The following is a 20,049-nucleotide window of genomic DNA, read 5'->3' as shown; positions in this document are numbered from 1 at the left end:
ACTTTGCACAAACCAATCAATATACACTTATTGGGATTTTTTTTTTACCAAAAATATGTAGCAGAATACAATTGGCCTAAAATTATGAAAAAAGTTATTTTTTTTTAATTGGAAATGTTATATAGCAGAAGGTAAAAAACATTTATTTTTTCCAGAATTGTTTCTCTTTTTACGTTTAAAGCACAAACATTTAAAACCGCACATGTGATCATATACCACCAAAAGAAAGCTCTATTTATGGGAAAAGGGACATCAATTTTATTTGGGTACAGGGTCACACGACCGCTCAATTGTCAGTTAAATTAACGCGTATCGCAAAAAATAGCCTGGTCATTAAGGTGTTAAAACCTTCCCCAGAAGTGGTTTAGGAATTATCAGTCCTTAGTGAATAAAGGCAGAAAATACCACTCCATAAACGTGAGCTCACGTCTTTGTAAATAGGACACCCTGGTAGGAAATACTACTTTCTCAGTTGGGATACACTGAACTAACAGTAGCACGGTGGGAGTGGCAGTAAGAAGACAGGGCGCACAGCATCCTGGGAGAGCTCATAGTCAACACATCGTAATGATAGGTGAAGGAAGACTTCACACAACTGATCATCCCTTCCCCTCCCTCTCTGCTTCAGCCTTGTTACAGGACAGCGCCGCATCGGGGGAGGAGAGGATGTCACGTGACGCGCGAAGGCCGCTTTGGGCGTGGCATCCTGCGCGTCTGTGGCAACCGGCGGTAGGCGGGGCGGCCAGTGTTCTCGAGCTGCCGGTGTGTGTGTGCGCGCGCAGGGTGGTCGGTGAGCGGTCGCTGCAGGAAAGATGGACGATTTTCAGACGGCGGAGGAGGTGAGAGAGGTCCCAGGGAAGGCAGTGTGTAGTGTGGGGGGAATGGAAGACTATATCTGTAACTTCTCGTCCATGTGTATCTCCCCCACCCCCAGGCCTGTATGTGTGACCCCCCTGACAGTAGAGCTGACAGCCCCTTCCAAACCATTGTCTCTTATCATTGTACATGTGGCAGCGTCAGGTCACATTGCCGCAGGATCCAGCACTGCAGAATCCTCTGTATGTAGTGTGGGACCAAAGGCTGCAACAAAGACAGCTCTCCTTCTCCAGGAGCCCATTGGTGGAACTTTTCTCAGCTGAGCTACATGTTACCTACACATGGCACCTACACTTTTTAGGAATAGTAACTACCATGCAGGTGTTGTATGAATAGTGGTGGTGACATTCTCAGGGATGAATGGATTTGGGGTGGAGTAAAGATCTGTGGTACACAAGCATTTGGGATGAGCTCAGGCATGTTTGGCTCCAAGTCCAGTCGCACCTGTGCAACGCCCACGCCGGATTCCAAGTCTGGACCGGGCCCACGTTGGACCCCGAGTCCGGACACCGGCTGTGCGAGCCCACTAGGAAGAAGTCGCTGTACTGGGCAAATCTTAGGCTCCTTACACACAGGATGGGCTCTGTTAGAGTCCTACTGCTCATCAGGGAATCTGTCCACTGATCCCCAATGTGCAGGCAGATGGCTGGTCTGTGTCCACCCCACTTATGCAGAGCAGATGCGGACGCAGTCCTCTATGGGCGGTTAAATGTAAACGGACCACCTGTACAGGTCCCTCTCAAAAAATTAGCATATTGTGATAAAGTTCATTATTTTCTGTAATGTACTGATAAACATTACACTTTCATATATTTTAGATTCATTACACACAACTAAGTAGTGCAAGCCTTTTATTGTTTTAATATTGATGATTTTGGCATACAGCTCATGAAAACCCAAAATTTCTATCTCAAAAAATTAGCATATTTCATCCGACCAATAAAAGAAAAGTGTTTTTAATACAAAAAAAGTCAACCTTCAAAAAATTATGTTCAGTTATGCACTCAATACTTGGTCGGGAATCCTTTTGCAGAAATGACTGCTTCAATGCGGCGTGGCATGGAGGCAATCAGCCTGTGGCACTGCTGAGGGGTTATGGAGGCCCAGGATGCTTCGATAGCGGCCTTGAGCTCATCCAGAGTGTTGGGTCTTGCGTCTCTCAACTTTCTCTTCACAACATCCCACAGATTCTCTATGGGGTTCAGGTCAGGAGAGTTGGCAGGCCAATTGAGCACAGTAATACCATGGTCAGTAAACCATTTACCAGTGGTTTTGGCACTGTGAGCAGGTGCCAGGTCATCCTGAAAAATGAAATCTTCATCTCCATAAAGCTTTTCAGCAGATGGAAGCATGAAGTGCTACAAAATCTCCTGATAGCTAGCTGCATTGACCCTGCCCTTGATAAAACACAGTGGACCAACACCAGCAGCTGACATGGCACCCCAGACCATCACTGACTGTGGGTACTTGACACTGGACTTCAGGCATTTTGGCATTTCCTTCTCCACAATCTTCCTCAGGGTCCGGTCACCTCTTCTCGTTGTGCAGCGTTTTCTGCCACACTTTTTCCTTCCCACAGACTTCCCACTGAGGTGCCTTGATACAGCACTCTGGGAACAGCCTATTCATTCAGAAATTTCTTTGTGTCTTACCCTCTTGCTTGAGGGTGTCAATGATGGCCTTCTGGACAGCAGTCAGGTCGGCAGTCTTACCCATGATTGCGGTTTTGAGTAATGAACCAGGCTGGGAGTTTTTAAAAGCCTCAGGAATCTTTTGCAGGTGTTTAGAGTTAATTAGTTGATTCAGATGATTAGGTTAATGGCTCGTTTAGAGAACCTTTTCATGATATGCTAATTTTTTTAGATAGGAATTTTGGGTTTTCATGAGCTGTATGCCAAAATCATCAATATTAAAACAATAAAAGGCTTGCACTACTTCAGTTGTGTGTAATGAATCTAAAATATATGAAAGTGTAATGTTTATCAGTACATTACAGAAAATAATGAACTTTATCACAATATGCTAATTTTTTGAGAGGGACCTGTATGTTGCCCCGGATTGACATCCAATCCGCAAGGTGGACGGGGAGCAGATCCCCCATCCATCTGTTTTTAGCAGATAGGATCAGATTGAGTGTCAACGGACACATGTCTGTTGATGCTCCATAGAGGAAACTGGAGGGTTTGATTGGGCCTGCCTGAAAAACTGACCCGATTGGTCGTGTGAAAGGGGCCTTAAGCCTCGCACACACGCATCGAAAATTGGCAGGGAATTTTCGTCCGATCTGCCGATTTTCGGCTTGTTAGTATGATGCTTCCGACAACCGACTCCGACTTTTCAGCCGAAAAAAATCTGGTGTGCAGACTATAAAATTTTTGTTGGCCGTCAAAACACGGCCGATTTTCGTGCAGTCAGTACAGATTTCGACAGGGAAAAATCTTATGAGCAAGACTGGGCTCAGAAAAGAAAGAACACAAAGAAAGCAAACCAACACATGACATCACTTCAGAAGCAGATTTTTGTTGGGCGAGAAAATTCGTGTGTAGTCTAGGCACATTCCAACCAACAAAACACCACTCTGGACAAAAGACGGACGATCAGTCGGCCGATAATCCTTGCGTGTGTACGGGGCTTTAAAGTGGAAGTAAACTCCCATACACAGCTTTTAACTATAGGTAAGCATATAATAAGGCTTACCTATAGGTACTGTAAAAATCTCCTAGATGTGTACCGTTTAGGAGCTATTTTACTGTACATGCATCACTGACGCATGCTCTCTGAAGGAACGGCCACCCGGGCATGTGCTGTAAACAGCGGCTTGCGTGTGCATGCGATGAAGTGACTTCGCAGTTCTGGCCAGTCACACAGCCAGAGTACATGAACCCAGAAGGAAGACAGGTGAAGATGAAAGCCGTGTCAGTGCTGACAGCTCGCCCCTGGAATGGCTTTGTTCTGTAAGTTTCACATAATATGCTAGTATGCGATGTGTACTAGCACATCATGGCTTTACCTTGCAGGTTAAAAAAATCATCAGTTTACTACCGCTTTAAAGTGATTGTAAAGGTATTTAAACAAAAATTCAACATGTTCTTACCTGCTCTGTGCAATGGATTTTCACAGTATAGCCCTGATCCTGCTCTTTTCAGGTCCCCTGTCAGTGCTCCTGCCCCCCCCCCCTCTCTAAGTGCCCCCATAGCAAGCCACAATAATTGCTGTGTGTTGATTCATTTTGAGGGGACAGCAGAATAGATTGCTGCTTCTCATATGTGTCTCCAGTTATCCATACCACCAGCATGTATTCCTAAGGCATCTGGAAGTGATATAAGCTGTCATCTGTTTTTCATACAGTCTGGTGCAGGTAATGCCTACAAACCCAAACAAAAATTCCCAGCTTACTTACAAGCCAGCCTACAACCAAATTTACCCTGTCTACCCAAAAGCCTGGATTGGCACCTGGCTCAGCCTCTTCAGAGCCTGAGCCAGCCCCTATACAGCCCAGCACTCCAGTGAGCGCTGGAGGCAAGAGCAGAGAGCCACTGACTGACAGATGTGACTCTCTGCTCTGAGTGTAGGGGGGGAAATGAGCAATCAGCAGTGTTTTTTAGCACATTTCTCACCACAAAGTCGGTGGGGAACAGATGCAGCATTAGATCGATGCTGCATCCACCCAGGTGAGTATAAATGTTTATTTTTTAAATCCTGAACTCTTTTTTAAACCTTTTTTCTACTTCAGCTTTTATTATTTTAACTGATGCACACAAAAAAAATGCAGCTGTTCCATCACCACTTAACTGCTTACATACCTGGGCCCCTGCACTGCTCTCTGCATTACCCACACATCTCTTCTTCAACCACTGCACTGTCCACACATCTAGTCCACTATCATTGCACCACACATGCACCTATGCTGCCACCCCCGCACTCCTGCTTCACCACTGTAGCCTGTGTTCATCTGTTCCACAACTTTATCCCCCCTGCACCCGTTCTACCATTGTAACCCCCTGCCACACACACAAAACTATTCCATTCCTGTACTCCACTATACTACTGTTTCACTGCACACATTTTTAGCTACTGTACACCAACCGAACCCAACACTATGCCCCCACCACCACTATACCTCCCCCTGTACATTTGTTCCACTACTGTACAACCGCCTGCACATCTGTTCCACTTCTGTACCTCCACATTACCACCACATTACCCCTGCACATCTGTCCCACCACTTCCTGCCTTCACCTCTAAGATCAGCTTTATCATTGGGGGGGGGGGGGGTCATGCATCTGCGTGTAGGGGGAGAACTGAGCAATCAGCAGTGTTTGATCGCTGGGGGGGGGGGGGGATGTTGGGTGAACTGGCAAGCTGCAAACAATTCCATCAGAAAATTGTATGCTTGGCAGAGTGCCCACAGCTGGCAACTTGAAAAAATAAAAGGCAGGTGATTGCAGCCTCGAGACCTGGAACACCTTGGGTGCCTGGTGCAAGTGGTGTCATTAGGCAGAAGTGTCCTCAGTGCAGGAGGGGCAGCAGACCTGTACATGCACCCCAGGGGTTGCCGACCCCTGGTCTAGACTAAACTGGAAAGGATAATGCGTTCCTTTTTGTTCTCACTTTCAGTAGCAATTTCTGTTATGTTTGGCTTTAGTTTTGGATAGTAAAGTTTTCAGCCATCACAAACACTGGCACTCTCTTCTATAAAAATAAAATGAGACTACAGTTTAGTGAAGCCTAATTATATTTATATATATATATATCTCTGGAGCCACATCTTCAAAACCTGTTCTGTTATGGTATGTTTTACCCAAATTTATGTATTTTGGCTTTCAGTAACTAGGGTGAGGAAAACAAGGTTGAGGTCTGATGATGAGTATTATTATAAAGGCTTTAAATCAAACTAGGGATCGACCGATTATCAGCAAAGCCGATATATCGAGGGCTGATCTGCAATTTCCCCGATATATCGGAATCGGCCCCTGAGGTTACAGTTATTGCCGATATTTCGGGAAAGTGCTGTACTGGAGTGATGCCTGCAGCTAGAGGCATCACCCTGGTACCGTCGTCCATAGCCGACGGTCGGCTGTCTTGTAATGACAACCAATGCGGCTGAGAAGCCGTTCGGCTGTCATTACAAGGAGTGGGAGGGGACGTCCCCCCGCCACCTTCCACGGCTCTCCTGGGTCTTTCATCCCACCGGGAGACCAGGGCATCCTACCTGCAAGGCTGCCGAAGACCCAATCAAAGCTGCATTCGACTCTGATCGGATCTCCATGTAAAAACCCAGAAGTGATGTCATGACATCACTTCCGGGTACTCTGCGCCAAATTAAAAAAATTACAGCATTCAAAACAGCCAAACTTTGCGTTTTTGAATGCTTTTAAGTGCAGAGGAGGGGTTTGGGGGTCTTTTAGAAATTGTTTTTTAAATGTCCGAAAATATCGGCCGATACCGATATGCGATGACCAAAATATTGGTATCTGCAATAAAAAACTATATCGGTCGATCACTAAATTTAAACCAACAGTTTTCACAGTAATTTACAACAGACCACACGGCTGGGGCGGGTGATGAGCGAGCATCAATCTGTATTGGCGGGCGTTCACATTGTTGCCTGGGCTTTGCCTCTTGTCGGGTCGGTAACAAGGGCCCTGCTTTGGTCTGCGTATGTGGAGGATCTGGACCCTTCAGGGGGTCTAGTGTCTAGTTGTCTGACAGGGGTCATGATGCCATGATGACAAGCCAGTACAACGTGCACTGCCACCCTCCCACCACTAACGGAGGCCCCTTCTCTTCTCCCAGCACCACCACCCTCTTCCCTCTCTGTGGTCATGTCACTCAGCCTGTGTATGTATGTATGTATGTGTGTGTGTAGATAGATTCTATTTTTTTTAGAATCCTTGTTTGGCTGACCACATGTGCTTATAGTAGTATTATTATTATTTTGGAAACAAAATATTTAAACATTTTTTAAATCTATTTGTATCTGTCTGGCTGATTACATGAGCTCAATTCAATATTATTAATCAGAGCTCATGTTATCACCAAAACAGATACAAATAAAGATTTAAAAATATATATTTTTTTCAATAATATTCTATTTCTCATAATAAATTGAGCACGTGGTTAGCCAAAGAGGTACAAATAAAGATTAAAACTTAATATGTGAGTGGCAGGTAAAGTGACAGGCTGCATTGCCCAGTCTTTGGAGGAGGTGTTTTCCGTGAGGCCAGTCCCTGGTGCCAGGGAGGTTGGGCATTGCTGCTTTCCAGAATAGAAGAAGACAGTACAGTTAAAATGTATTTTAATACAAGAAGAATCGGAGAGTCCTGCTCATGAGAGTTTACATACCCTAATTATTTTCAAGTTACTTTGTATGTGCCCCAAAGTTCTGCATGGAGCTCTTTTATTGATTTGGTACTCTGAGTTTCTGATAATGGAAATTTTAATTGCATGAAAAATTACATATTTAAGCAACACAAAAAATTCACATGTTTAATTGTATGTGGAAGAAAAAAATGAGTGCCATTGCCCTTGATAAACTAATGTCTTGGATACACATACAGCAGTTTCTGTTTATTGTTACTATGGAGCTAATGTAGTTACCTGATTTATATCAGATCAAACTGAAAATTGTAGGTGATGTTAACTGTTGTACTGGACGTGTGAGCAAAAGCAAGGAACATTCCATTCATGATATTCTGCATTGTTTGATATTATGAACTGTTTTTATATTTATTACATTTCTTGTTTAAATGCCTAATATAACGTTTAGTGTAACCTGTGCACACTGTTAGATTGACCAGAATTTGTTTTCAAATTTCCTATTTAGCTGATGTGATATGTAGAAGTGTGGCCAGTTTTATTCTGTAAGATTATTATTAGACAATTTAGAGATTTTCATACTAGTCTTTTAACTAGAGTAAATTGCTTTAAATTATTTCTCGTCCTCTGTTTTGCAAATTTGTTTTGTTAACAATACAATGTTGTTCAGTTGATTGGAAAGTGGCTGCAAATATATTTTCTAAGAATATAGTCAACCTCACGACCAATTGTAAGGCTGCCTGAGGTGCTGCCAGCAATTTTATGTCCAGCCTTTCTTTGCAGCCAGTGTAAAGGCTTATGGCATTGGTGTTTACAGAGATAAAAATAGTTTAAACCTAGTACTTTGTATCTCTCTCTTAGGCTCCTTACAAATGGGGCGGGCTGGGGTGGGAAATCTGTATGCTGATCCCCGCTCAGCAGGCAGATGGCTGGTCTGTGTCTGCTCTGTTTATGCAGAGTGGACACAGACACAGCCCGCTCTCCTCTATGGGCAGTCGGATTTAAACAAGACCGCCTGTCCGTTTTACACCCGACTGCCATCTGATCCAGTACGCCAGACAGATGGGGAATTGATCCCCAATATATCTGTATTTAACGAATGAGATCGGATGTCGTGGGTGCTAGCAGACACATGTTCGTGTCGTGTCGTGTTGTCATGTCATGTTGACTCCTGCCGCTCTATAGAGGAGACTGGAGGATCTGATGCAGTACCACTGAAAAACTGACAGGTGGACCTAATCGGTCCGCTAGAGTGGAAGGGGCCTTAGGTAGTGCCCACACTGAGGATCCAGGGAAGTCCTCAGGAAATAGCGTTTGATGCAACTGGCATTCAGGTAGACTTTTAGGTGTGCTGTGGATGCCTATCACAGAAGCTTTTAGCATGGCTTAAATTTTATTGTCATAGGAAAGTGGGCATCAAAAGGGCCTGTTCATAAAAATGAATTATTTAGATGGTCATAGTGCCCAATTATGTTTATGCTTCATTTTTGTGGGCAAAAATTGCTTTTGTTCCCCAGGTAACAGCCCTCATAAGTGCTTTAATTTCTCAGTCTATATTTTTATCAAAGGTAATTTTCCTTTTTCTTTTTTTTTTTCCCTTTTCAGTCATCATTTGTTGTAGATGAAGTAAGCAACATCATCAAAGAGGTAAGAGTAGTAAAAAAAAAAATGTATGCCTTTTTTTTTTTTTTTTCTTTTTTAAAAGGGTGTGCATATGTATTGACTTAAGGTGATTGTAAAGGAAACAAATAGAATACAAAAAAAAAATACTTACCTGCTCTGTGCAATGGTTTTGTACAGAGCAGCCCCGATTCTCCTCTTCCTGGATCCCCCGCTGTCGCTCTAGGCCCCTCCCCCTTGCCGACTGCCCCCATAGCAAGCCGCTACGGGGGGGGCCCACTTCTAATCTGGCTCTCTGCATCCATAAGACAGTGCGGCTCAGCCCTGCCCCTCGCTCCTGCTGCATCTCAGCCAATCAGGAGGGGGAGAGCCTCAGGTCTCGTGCACATCGCTGGATCGAGAGCGGGCTTAGGTAACTATTATGGAGGAGCTGCGCACTGGAGACTTTTTTACTTTCATGCATAGAATGCATAAAGGTAAAAAACCTTCAGCCTTTACAACCACTTTTGTTTTGTTTTTTTGTTTTTATTATTTCTTATTGAAAAAGTCTATTAGATTCATAATTCTATTATAAAAGTAAAAATAAAAAATGTTTAAGTTTTGTTCCTTTGCTTTTATGTTGGGTGTCTTTATTTCAGTCGATAGAAAGTGCTATTGGTGGTAATGCTTATCAGCACAACAAAGTCAACCAGTGGACAACAAATGTTGTGGAGCAAACACTGAGCCAACTGACAAAACTGGGCAAACCATTCAAGTACATTGGTATGTGTGTGTTCTCTGTGGTTTTTTTTTTTTACTTAAGTACAACTTTTCTTACTGTTACATTTACATAATGGAGCACATAGGTTATAGCATTAATAATATAATAATAGGTATTTGTATAGCGCCAATAATTTATGCAGTGCTTTACATATACTGTGTATTGTACATTCACATCAGTCTTTGCCCTTAAGGAGTTTACAATCGAAGGTCCTTAACTCCCTTTCATATATACATATACTAGAGGGCCAGTTAACTTACCAACATTTTGGAGCGTGGAAGGAAACCCATGTAGGAAGAACATGCAATCTCCATTCATGAATTAACCACTTGGTGTCCGCGTCATAGCAAAATAAGGTTACAGCGCGGGCCTAATTTGCCGGGAGGGCGTACGTGGACGTCCCCCCATGTTTGCGCGGGCAGTGTGCTCTATGATCAGAGTCCTTGGGACACAGCTGATTGCAGATCGGCATAATGGGCTAATCCCAGGCCTTTACCATGTGATCAGCTGTCAGCCAATGACAGCTGATCACATGATTTAAATAGAAGTCGGTAATTGGCTTTTTTTTCATGAGGAGAAAAAAAAAAGTCGATTACCAGTGTCTGTAAAAAGGACATCGGTCCCACACAGTGACCGCCAGTGCTGCTAACCTGTCTACAGGACATACAGTTGATGTGTACTTGCTGCATGGAAAATAATTGGATTTCTACGTGAAATGCATTTTTATGCAGCAAAAAAAAGTGCACGCGTTTTGCTGCATCAAAATGGAGAGGTGTAAATATGACCCAAAATGTTCATTAACCACTTGACCTCCAGAAGCTTTTACCCCTTCATAATGAGACCATTTTTTGCTATTCAGCATTGTGCTACTTTAACTGGCAACTGCATGGTCATGCAACATTGTACACAAATGAAATTTATGTAATGTTTTCACACAATTATTCATCCTAAATTTATGAATTGTAATCCCTAAATCCTTAATCCATGTTTTTGTATAGCTCAGTTTGAATTTTATCCAGATATATTATGTTGATCACACATGTTCAGGTAATATTTAGGTAGTCATTCTAGTCTTGTTGTATGCACTTGTAAAAATGTGATTGTATGCTGTGGAAATGAGTTATAGGGCTAATTTCATGGGTATAATTTAAGGAGTTTTGGAGGAAGAACTACAGGCCTCAGTATTTTACTTTCAAACAGTAAAAATTGTGATTAGCTCTTGTAAATATTATAAACAAATTATGTTTTATCCTTTTCGACTATTCCTGCTTCAATGTACATAATTGATCCACTGAATATGTTTATTTGACAGTTACCTGTGTAATCATGCAGAAGAATGGTGCAGGACTTCACACAGCAAGCTCTTGTTTCTGGGATAACTCCACGGATGGTAAGAATTTTTTTTTTTTTTTTTTTAAGGGCACCTTTACACCAAGATCTGCATTGATTCAATGCATCCTGAACACAAGGGCACTCTAAAAACAATTGTTGTTTAGTTGCCTCTTTGACATCGCACTAGTACACCTCGTGTGCATTAAAGAAAAATGCAGGCATGCCGCATTTTTTGCAATGCATAAAAACACGTTAGTGCAACCTTGGATGAGTGGTTACATAGAAACAGCAGCAGTTCTGCCTATTTATTTGTGCAAAGTACAAGTGTGACAGCTGCCACTGGTCACACACAAGGGTTTATTTATTAAAGCTGGAGAGTGCAAAATCAGGCTCACTTCGTAGAATTCATTCCGCTTCCAGGTTTTGATGCCAAAGTTTAATTGAACAAGCTGAAGTTAGAAGAGGATTGGTTTCCATGAAGAAGTGAGCTTATTTTTTGCACTCTCCAGCTTTAGTATATAAACCCCAGTGTCTACAGGCAGTGTTAACAACCGCTACCAAGAATCGGCTGATTCTTGCCAGTGGCCACCCTTGGCAACTACTATTTGGCAGTGTGAATGCAGACTTAAGCTGCTATTTGATTTGTTGGTAAACTAATTCTTTGTGTTAAAATAAGGCTTTTAGTCTTATACATGGTGAAGTTGGCAACCTTTTCTACTCATTACATGTTACATCTGTTTTCCCTATCGTTCATTGACGGACGCAGTCTCTGATCAATATCAGTAGGGTTATGCTGCCCCCTACAGGAGTAGGACACCAGGCAGAAAAAAAAATTCTGGCTATGCCTATTTTTAGTTAGCTTTTCTCCGGATTTTTTTCCTGTGAGATCTACAAGCAAATATGCCAGATCTGGGCGATAGGCTGGATGTATAGATCCAGTGGTCACCCCAGCCGGTCAACGAGCGTGTTCAGGCCTTCGCTGCGCGCTGGGTCGGCGGTGACATAGTCCCACTGGACGGGGACTGGCCCCATTAGTTAAACATCTCGCCAGGTCGCACACGACTAGGTCTAGGCCCGAGTCGCAGCGTTCCCATTTGGCCGACAGCCACTTCCGCGTAGAGGGGTTCTGTCAGGAGATCGCACCCGCCTGTTCTGGTATAGTGAGTAAATGTTCCCCCTTCTGCCCCTGGCGGATTTTGGGGTGGACGCGGGCCCCTCCCTGGGACGGTCGGACCTTCACATTCCAGGGTTCCCCTCTGTCCTGTCAAACACCTCCCCCTCTCCTACCTGTGTGTCACTTTTTTTCAACTTTTGCTGACTGGTTCCCCCTGGTACAACAGGAACCCTACAGATCATGTGTCCCCACCTGACCCCCTTGGGGAGGCCGCAGGGCCTTCCGGACCCGGCTGTCTATAGATGCAATGTCGGCGGTCCTGGAATAGTTTGTGTCCTGGGTAGAGGTAGCCTTTAAAGGGCGAGGTGCTAAGAAAATCACTCTGCCTACCCCTGCCTCATCTGATGTGTCAGGTTCTGAGTCTGATTCGGCCACCGCAGATGCGGGTCTCCCTGCCAGGTCCACTACCTCGCGCTCTGTCTCCTCTGACAGTGAGGATGACGTGAGGATACCTCCACTGCCGCGCAAGATAAGGCACTTTGGACGCACTGGTTGTATCTGTGTGTGAGACCCTAAAAATGGGGGACGCAGCTGCGACTAAGGCGCAAGTTACGTTTGGCACTCACAAGCCATCCAGAGCGGCAAAGGTTTTTCCCTTTCCTGCATATTTTGACAACATGCTCAAAAAAGAATGGGACCGCTCAAAGCGTTCCCCCTGGGGTGCCTAAGCGGATTGCTAGATTCTACCCTTTTGAGGAGTCCCTTTATAAAGAAGTGGACTGTGCCACCAGCTGTGGACCCTCCAGTCTCAAGACTGAATAAAGCTACCATGATCCTAGTGGAGGATTCCCCATCCTTTGGATCCGGCAGATAGGAAGGCATAGTCTGTGGCCCGCAATATGTACTCCCTGGCGGGGTCTGCACTAAGACCAATATTTATGGTTGCCCTTGTCATGCAAACATTGACTGAATGGGCTAAGTTACTACACCGTGGCCTGGAGTGAAACGTCTCCCCCCTTGCCTTTGAGGAGCTGTTGGACCAACTGATGCAGAGGCTGCAATTTGTTTGCAATGCCGCGCTGGGCTCTCATATTGGGCCAACTGTTGGTTTCGGCAGTGGTCCTCCGGTGTATACTTTGGCTGAAGTGCTGGTCTGCGGATCAGACTTCTAAGAAGACCCTGACTGATCTGCCTTTTTAAGGCGATCATCTGTTTGGGGCTACTCTGGATGAAATTATCAAAGGTCTCATGAGGGTAAGAGTAACTCTCTCAAAGGCTAACAAGGGTAAGGACCCTCGTAGTAGACTGGGTCCCCCCTTTTAGCATACAAGAAGTTTTTTTGCCCCTCAGGGTCAGTCGATAAGGGGAAGCCCTTCAAGACTCCCTCGGACGGTTCCAATCGACCCTGGTCTGGCAAACAAAGATCTGGCTTCTCCAGACCAGAGGACAAGACCACCTCAGCCTGAAGGTGCCACCTCCTCTGTATCTGGGGTGAGGGGACATCTTTGCCGGTTTCCAGACCTGTGGCTATCCCGGATACCAGACAAATGGGTTCTAGAGGTCATACGGCTCGGTTACAAGATTGAGTTTCGTTCCATCACGCCGGTAAGGTTTTTTCCCTTTTATAATGTGCGACTGTCCCCGGATTGCTTGCTGGTGCTCTCTGGGGCAGTTCAGAGTAATAGTTCCGGTTCCGTGTGCGGAACGTTTTCAGGGCTTTTATTCAGACCTGTTCACAGTTCCCAGCACCGAATTGCTCTGTGCGAGTTCAAAAATTTAATGGAATCTGTTTGCACGGTGGTGGCCTCCCTACATCAAGGGGATTTCCTGGCCTCCATAGACATCAAAGATGCCTACCTTCACATCCCAATCTGGGCAGGACATCAACGGTTTCTCCGTTTTGCAGTGGGGGAGGATCACTATCAGTTTGTGGCTTTGCCCTTTGGTCTCATCTCTGCTCCTCGGGTCTTTACGAAGGTGTTGGCTCCAGTCCTGTCGCTTTTACGGCAGCGGGGGATATCGGTGCTGGGTTGGACGATCTGCTTCTACGTGTGAAGTCTCCCAAGGTGTTGGTGACAAATCTGGAAATCACCATGAGAACTCTGGAGGAGTTGGGATGGATTCTGAACCTTTAGAAGTCGTCCCTGGTCCCTTCCATGAGACTGGACTACCTGGGCTTGACATTGTACTCATCCTCAGCCAGGTTGTTTCTTCCTCCAGAAAAACTCCAGACTGCGGTTCAGCTGTTGCTGTCCAGCAAATGGTCGTCCCTTTGGACCTGTATGAGAGTCTTGGGACTGATGGTGTTGTACTTCGAGTCAGTCCCTTTCGCTCAATTCCACATAAGGATCCTCCAGAAGGAAATCCTTCTCAAACGGAACAAGAATCCAAATTTCCTGGACAATCCGATCCAGCTGAGCCAGGTGACCAGGGAGTCCCTGATCTGGTGGCTTTGGTCCCCGATGCTCAAGCAAGGAAAATCCTTCCTCCCCATATATTGGACAATTGTCACCACGGATGCAAGTCTGTCCGGGTGGGGAGGAGTTCTCGGCAGTTTGTCTGCTCAAGGAGTCTGGTCCCTGGAGGAATCCAGGTTACCAATTAATGTTCTGGAGCTGAGAGCAATTCGGCTTTGCCTAGTCCACTGGGACTGAGTACCTGCAGGGTTGTCCAGTGCGCATTCAATCGGACAATGCCACGGCCGTGGCTTATGTCAGTCACCAAGGGGGCACCAAAAGCGTCCTTGCGGCCATGGAAGTGGCAGGCATCCTTAGATGGGCGGAATGCTTTGTTCCTGCTCTCTCCGCTGTTCACATTCCAGGAGTGAAAAATCGACAGATGGATTACCTCAGTCGACAGACCTTGGATGCAGGGGAATGGTCCCTCAAACCGGAGGCGTTCCAGCAGTTGTGCTTTTGTTGGGGCACTCCAGACATAGATCTTCTGTCGGATCAACAGAAAAGTGCAGAGGTTTGTGGCCCGCTCATGGGACCCCCTGGCAGACGCACTGGTGGCCCCGTGGGGTCAGTATCAGCCGATGTATGCTTTTACTCCTCTCAAGTTGCCGCCAAGACTTCTTCGCAGGATCGAGGCGGAAGGCATTCCGGTCATTCTTGTGGCTCCGGACTGGCCTCACTGAGCCACTGGTATGCCGACTTGGTCAGGCTAGTCGCAGACACTCCTTGGAGACTTCCTCTCAGGGAGGGTTTGGTGTCTCAGGGGCCAATCTTCCATCCTGCTTTACGGTCGCTGGCTTTGACGGCTTGGCTGTGGAAAGCCAGGTGCTGAAGGACAGGGGATTGTCTGCTTCAGTGATTTCCACTCTGCTTAAAATGAGGAAAGTGACTTCTAGGAAGATCTGTCATCGTACGTGGAAGTCGTACATTGCATGGTGTGAGTCTCTTGGGGCTCCCCCTCACTCTTACTCGGTGGCTCAGATTTTGGCCTTCCTTCAATGTGGTGTTGATCAAAAGTTGGCTTTGAGCACTATCAAGGGTCAGGTCTTGGCCTTGGCAGTTTTTTTCCAAAGGCCATTAGCCGTTCATTCCCTGGTGTGTAACTTCATCCAGGGGGTGCAACACTTTGTACTTCCGATGCGTCCTCCATTGCCACCTTGGGACCTTAATTTGGTGTTGTCAGTTTTTCAGAAACCTCCTTTTGAAAGTATTCGGGAGATTCCTCTGCATACCTTATCTCAGAAGGTGGCCTTCTTGGTGGCTATTACTTCTGTGCGCAGGGTGTTGGAACTGGCGGCGTTCTGTCGTTCTCCCTATCTGGTGGTTCACAGGGATAAAGTGGTACTTTGTCCAAAAGTCCGTCTTTCCTTCCGAAGGTGGTTTCCACTTAAATGAGGACATTGTGTTACCTCTTTGTGTCCTAAGCACAAACATCCTAAGAAATTTGCACTGCATACTCTGGATGTGGTTCGGGCAATGAGGGTGTACTTGGAGACTGAGTCCTTTCGCAAGTCTGATTTCCTCTTTGTACTCATGGATGGTCCAAAGAAAGGGCTGCCTACGTCTGCTGCGACCATTTCTAGTTGGATCAGACACAGTGGTTCAGGCTTATTCGCTTAAGGGTCAGGTTCCTCCTTTCCCTGTTAAGGCGCATTCTACTCGGGCGCTTAGTGCTTCCTGGGCTTTTTGCCATCAGGCATCTGTTCTTCAGGTTTGCAAGGTGGCTACCTGGTCGTCTGTTCACACCTTTACCAAATTTTATAAGGTGGATGTGCTGGCATCTGCAGATGCCTCTTTTGGCCGCAAAATTTTGCAGGCTTCTGTTTAGGGGGCTTCTTGGCCTTCCTTGGGGGGGTTTACATTTTTTCAGGTGGGCCTCACCTCGTTCTGATCTGATAAGTCCTATGTTGCCTGGTTGGATAGGTTTAGCCTTGAGAACTTATTTTTTTCTGCTGTTCCCACCCCTCATTTTTATGTCACTGCTTTGAGACGGCCCTACTGATATGGTTCAGAGACTGCGTCCGTCATGCGCACGGGAGTCCTCGGTTCTGTCCCAAAGCTCTGAAGGTTCGGCACCTTCAGAGCTTGAGTGCTGGGGACTTCGGCTGCATCTAGGGTGAATATCTCCTAATCAGTGCACGTTTAGGAGATATTAATTATGCCTGTAGGTAAAAATCACAAAGCAGGCTTTACTACCCCTTTTAAAACTTTGAATAAGAAGATATTTAACCCGAAAAAAGGCTTGTAATAGGTAAATGCCCATTTCGATAAGGAGAGAGTGAGAGAATGAATATTATATAGACAAATAACAAACTGAGGTAAAATAACTAGGCTTTGGTGAATTAAATAAATACGATTTAGGGAGCCAAGTCTTACCATCTGGAATGGTCTGAAAGTTTGCACTACAACAAATATGGAATACTTACTGTGTTACAGCATTTTCAATATTGGAGACATTTATAATGAACAGTCATGTTATCTTCTCTTTTATTATGCTTGGGTGATTTTACATTTAAACAGCGAAAATATTCTAGTATTCTGTAAATTCCTTTAGTATCTTCAAAACCTTTTTAATCATGGATTTGTGAGCTATGTTTATTTTTTAATTACTTTTTTTTTTTTTTTTTTACTTTTTACATCAGTAACTCTGTGGTTGTTATTGCTATGTTGTAAGCAGAATGCATGCATAGCAGTTTGTAAGAAATATATTAACAGTATGAGATGCTCCTGTAACTTCACCTTTTTCCTGTTTTCTCTCTGCAGGAAGCTGCACTGTAAGATGGGAGAACAAGACTATGTACTGTATAGTCAGTGCCTTTGGACTTGCAATATAGTTTTTTTTTTTTCTTTGCTGCTCAGAATGACTTTCTGTTCTATCATTATACTTTATCATTCTTTTGTACACGCCTTTCAGCACCTCATGTTTAATACTTTTCTTTGTCATTTACCTCAGAAAAATCTTCTGCACTACATATGTATCAACACATATCTTCTTCCTTTTGCAAGCTTTTGAGCCTATTCAGGGTGCTGTAACCTGCAAGTGCCACTATAAAACTTACTTCACTTAGTAGCATGTTTGATACTGATACCTTTTCATATTTTAACAGGAACAAAATAAATTATTGTTGGAAACATTTTATATTTTCATTTTGTATATTTCTCTGCTGCTTTTGTATGCTGTAAAGTTGGAATAGTCATTTTGATTTTCCTTTTTTTTTTTTTTTTTTTTTAATCTGTTTTCAAAGGACATGTCCTTCCTAGTTAACATTTTATATTTACTGTGAAAAATGTAGGTACAGTAATGGTTTACTGTAAGCCCTCTCAAACCTCTTTGAAATAAGATACTGCACTAATTGGGCAAATGAGATAAAAGTCCAGTTGTGTTTACCTTGCCTGAGTGTCGTCAAGTAACTTTTACTTCTACTACTAGTATACCATTTTTAAGAGGTCTTCAATTTTTTTAACACATTTTCCACTTGGGCACATAAAGAGAAAATTAATGTGCCAGGTTTATACAATAATCGGTTAAACTTTTTATCCCAACTAGTCTGCCTTAAAGGTTATTCATCTTTTTTGTTCATCTTTTTTTTTTTTTTTTTTTTCCAAAATTCCAGCTCCCACCGTCCCATGTACTAATATAGCATTAATGTACTTTTGAAAACCGCTTTCTCAAATCATCTTCCAGGACAGCCCATGAGACCTGGGGCTCCTCCTACCAGGACAGGAAACATGTTATTCCCACCAAATAAAAGGTCGTCCTCTAGGCCTCCCCCTTCAGTATTAGTGTTTCCTCCGGACACAGGGTTAACCTGTTCCTGGAACCTGGCTCTTTGGGTCTCGTAGTCTGTCCTATGGAGACTTGGTAGAGCCTATGCAGCCTTCTCCTGCCCAGTGCAATACCTCATATCTGCAGTGTTTGTGGTGACTGCTTATCTCCTGTCCTCAGTGCTTTGGGAGGGCCAAGACTGCTGGTGATGTCAAGGGAGCAGGAGGGATGTCATCTATTCGACTTAAATGAATGGGCACATCCCTGAATGGTAGCATCCTCGCTGGCAGCGGTGCTGGCTGAGCAGGTGGGAGGAGAGTGCATTTGGCGATTCTCGGCATGTAGGTCGGAAGGGGTGGAGCTCCTGCGTTCCACGCTGGCCCCAAGGATGTGGCGTAGCTTGATTTCTGGTCGCGATGACGTCATCAGCGGGCGCCTGAGACGCTGGTTCCTGTCTCCTTAAAGACGCGAACAGAGGGTTGCTGGGCGGCTGGTGGAGATTGTCACACCCAGCAGAGGCTGTGGAACAGAAAGAGCAGGATGGACTCCTCTGCAGCTATTGATCAGGCAGCGGATGCAGGCTCTGGCACCAGCACCTCTCAGGTAAGCCTGGGGACATTTCCCTCTTGCATATCCTGGGGAGCTTTTTCTCCTCCATCATAAACTTTGTGGGGCTTGGTGAAGGGGCACCTTTCCTCTCTCCAGCACTGGGGTGTGTTTGAAGAACTGGGTGGCTGATTCTCTTTTCTTTTTTTTGTGTGTTCCGATTGCAGGCCAAGGCACAAGACAAGGTCCAAGCGCAACCACCCAAGAGGAAATGTGCAGTTTGCGGGGCAAAGCTAAACTCCTCATGAAGTAAAGTGGTTTGCCGCACGTGCATAGACAACTTAGTGAAAGATGACCCAGCTGTATCCTGTCCAAAGATGCTCACTTCAGTTAGAGATGAGCTTTCTTTTACCTTTAGTTCTTTCTAGAACCCGATTGACCAGATGCAGGCTCCCACTCAGAGTCAGGCCTCTGATAGGACTGCCATTTTGGCTGGGTGTGGAAAGTGAGGATCCAGAAGAGATGACTAGGTCTCCCCATTCCTCACAGGAAGAATCCGGATTCGGGGAAGAGCCTAAGGATAGGGAAATCGGTCAGGGGCTCTAGGTACATGTTATCACTAGAAGATGTTGATTTGTTAAAAGCTATCTATCTCACACTTGAAATTGAAGAGGAGAAGGTGAAATTGTCAAAACAGGATCTTGCGTATGAAGGAATGCATAAGAAAAAGACCAGGGTTTTTCCTGTGCACAGCTCCCTTCCAGGTACAATTAAATTAGAAGAAGAGAATCCTTAGAGGAAACTATTTTTTTCCAGCAACCTGAAAAGGAGATTTCCTTTTGATGAGAACACAGCGCAGCCTTGGAACAAGTATCCTAAGTTCGATGCACCTCTTTCAAAAGTTTCCAAGAATATGGATCTAGCCTTTTCGGACATGGGTACGCTTAGAGACCCCATGGCCTTAGCATCTATTTGTGTAGCCAGAAACCTTGAGTTATGGCTTTCACAGATACAGACTCCTGTCTGCCGAAACAGTAAGGGATCAGATGATTAAATCGTTCCCAGTTCTTTTCTGGGCAGTAGGTTTTCTGGCCGATTCCTCCACTGAGTGGGTTAGGATGGCAGCTAGGACCTCGGCTTTGATCAATTCGGCCAGAAGAAGTTTCTGGCTTAAGACATGTCAGGAGACTCCTCTTCTAAGTTTCGCCTGTGTGGTCTTCCCCCTAATAGGCGACCATCTCTTTGGCCCCGGGTTTCGAGA

The 20,049-nt window shown here is 44.9% G+C and overlaps 1 protein-coding gene across 1 annotated transcript; it reads left to right on the top strand.

Moving 5' to 3' along the window:
• Positions 1 to 693: 693 nt before the first annotated feature.
• On the top strand, positions 694 to 17,615 carry DYNLT1 (dynein light chain Tctex-type 1). The gene is made up of 5 exons (XM_082252460.1): positions 694 to 839; positions 8,800 to 8,841; positions 9,453 to 9,576; positions 10,887 to 10,964; positions 17,240 to 17,615. The coding sequence occupies exons 1-5, from the start codon at positions 813 to 815 to the stop codon at positions 17,308 to 17,310; spliced, it is 342 nt and encodes a 113-aa protein (XP_082108586.1). The 5' UTR covers positions 694 to 812; the 3' UTR covers positions 17,311 to 17,615.
• Positions 17,616 to 20,049: the final 2,434 nt, after the last annotated feature.

This window comes from Pelophylax lessonae (genome assembly GCF_965119305.1).
Source record: "Pelophylax lessonae genome assembly, chromosome: 3".
Taxonomy (NCBI): domain Eukaryota; kingdom Metazoa; phylum Chordata; class Amphibia; order Anura; family Ranidae; genus Pelophylax; species Pelophylax lessonae.
Note: the sequence above shows the minus strand (reverse complement) of the source record. Positions and strands in the feature narration are given on the sequence as shown.

Bases quoted from the DNA above. Each gene is read 5' to 3' on its own strand.
- DYNLT1 (XM_082252460.1), top strand. From the start codon at position 813: ATGGACGATTTTCAGACGGCGGAGGAG. The intron at 8,842-9,452 runs GTAAGAGTAGTA...TCTTTATTTCAG, and splicing joins TAAGCAACATCATCAAAGAG to TCGATAGAAAGTGCTATTGG. The intron at 10,965-17,239 runs GTAAGAATTTTT...TTCTCTCTGCAG, and splicing joins CTGGGATAACTCCACGGATG to GAAGCTGCACTGTAAGATGG.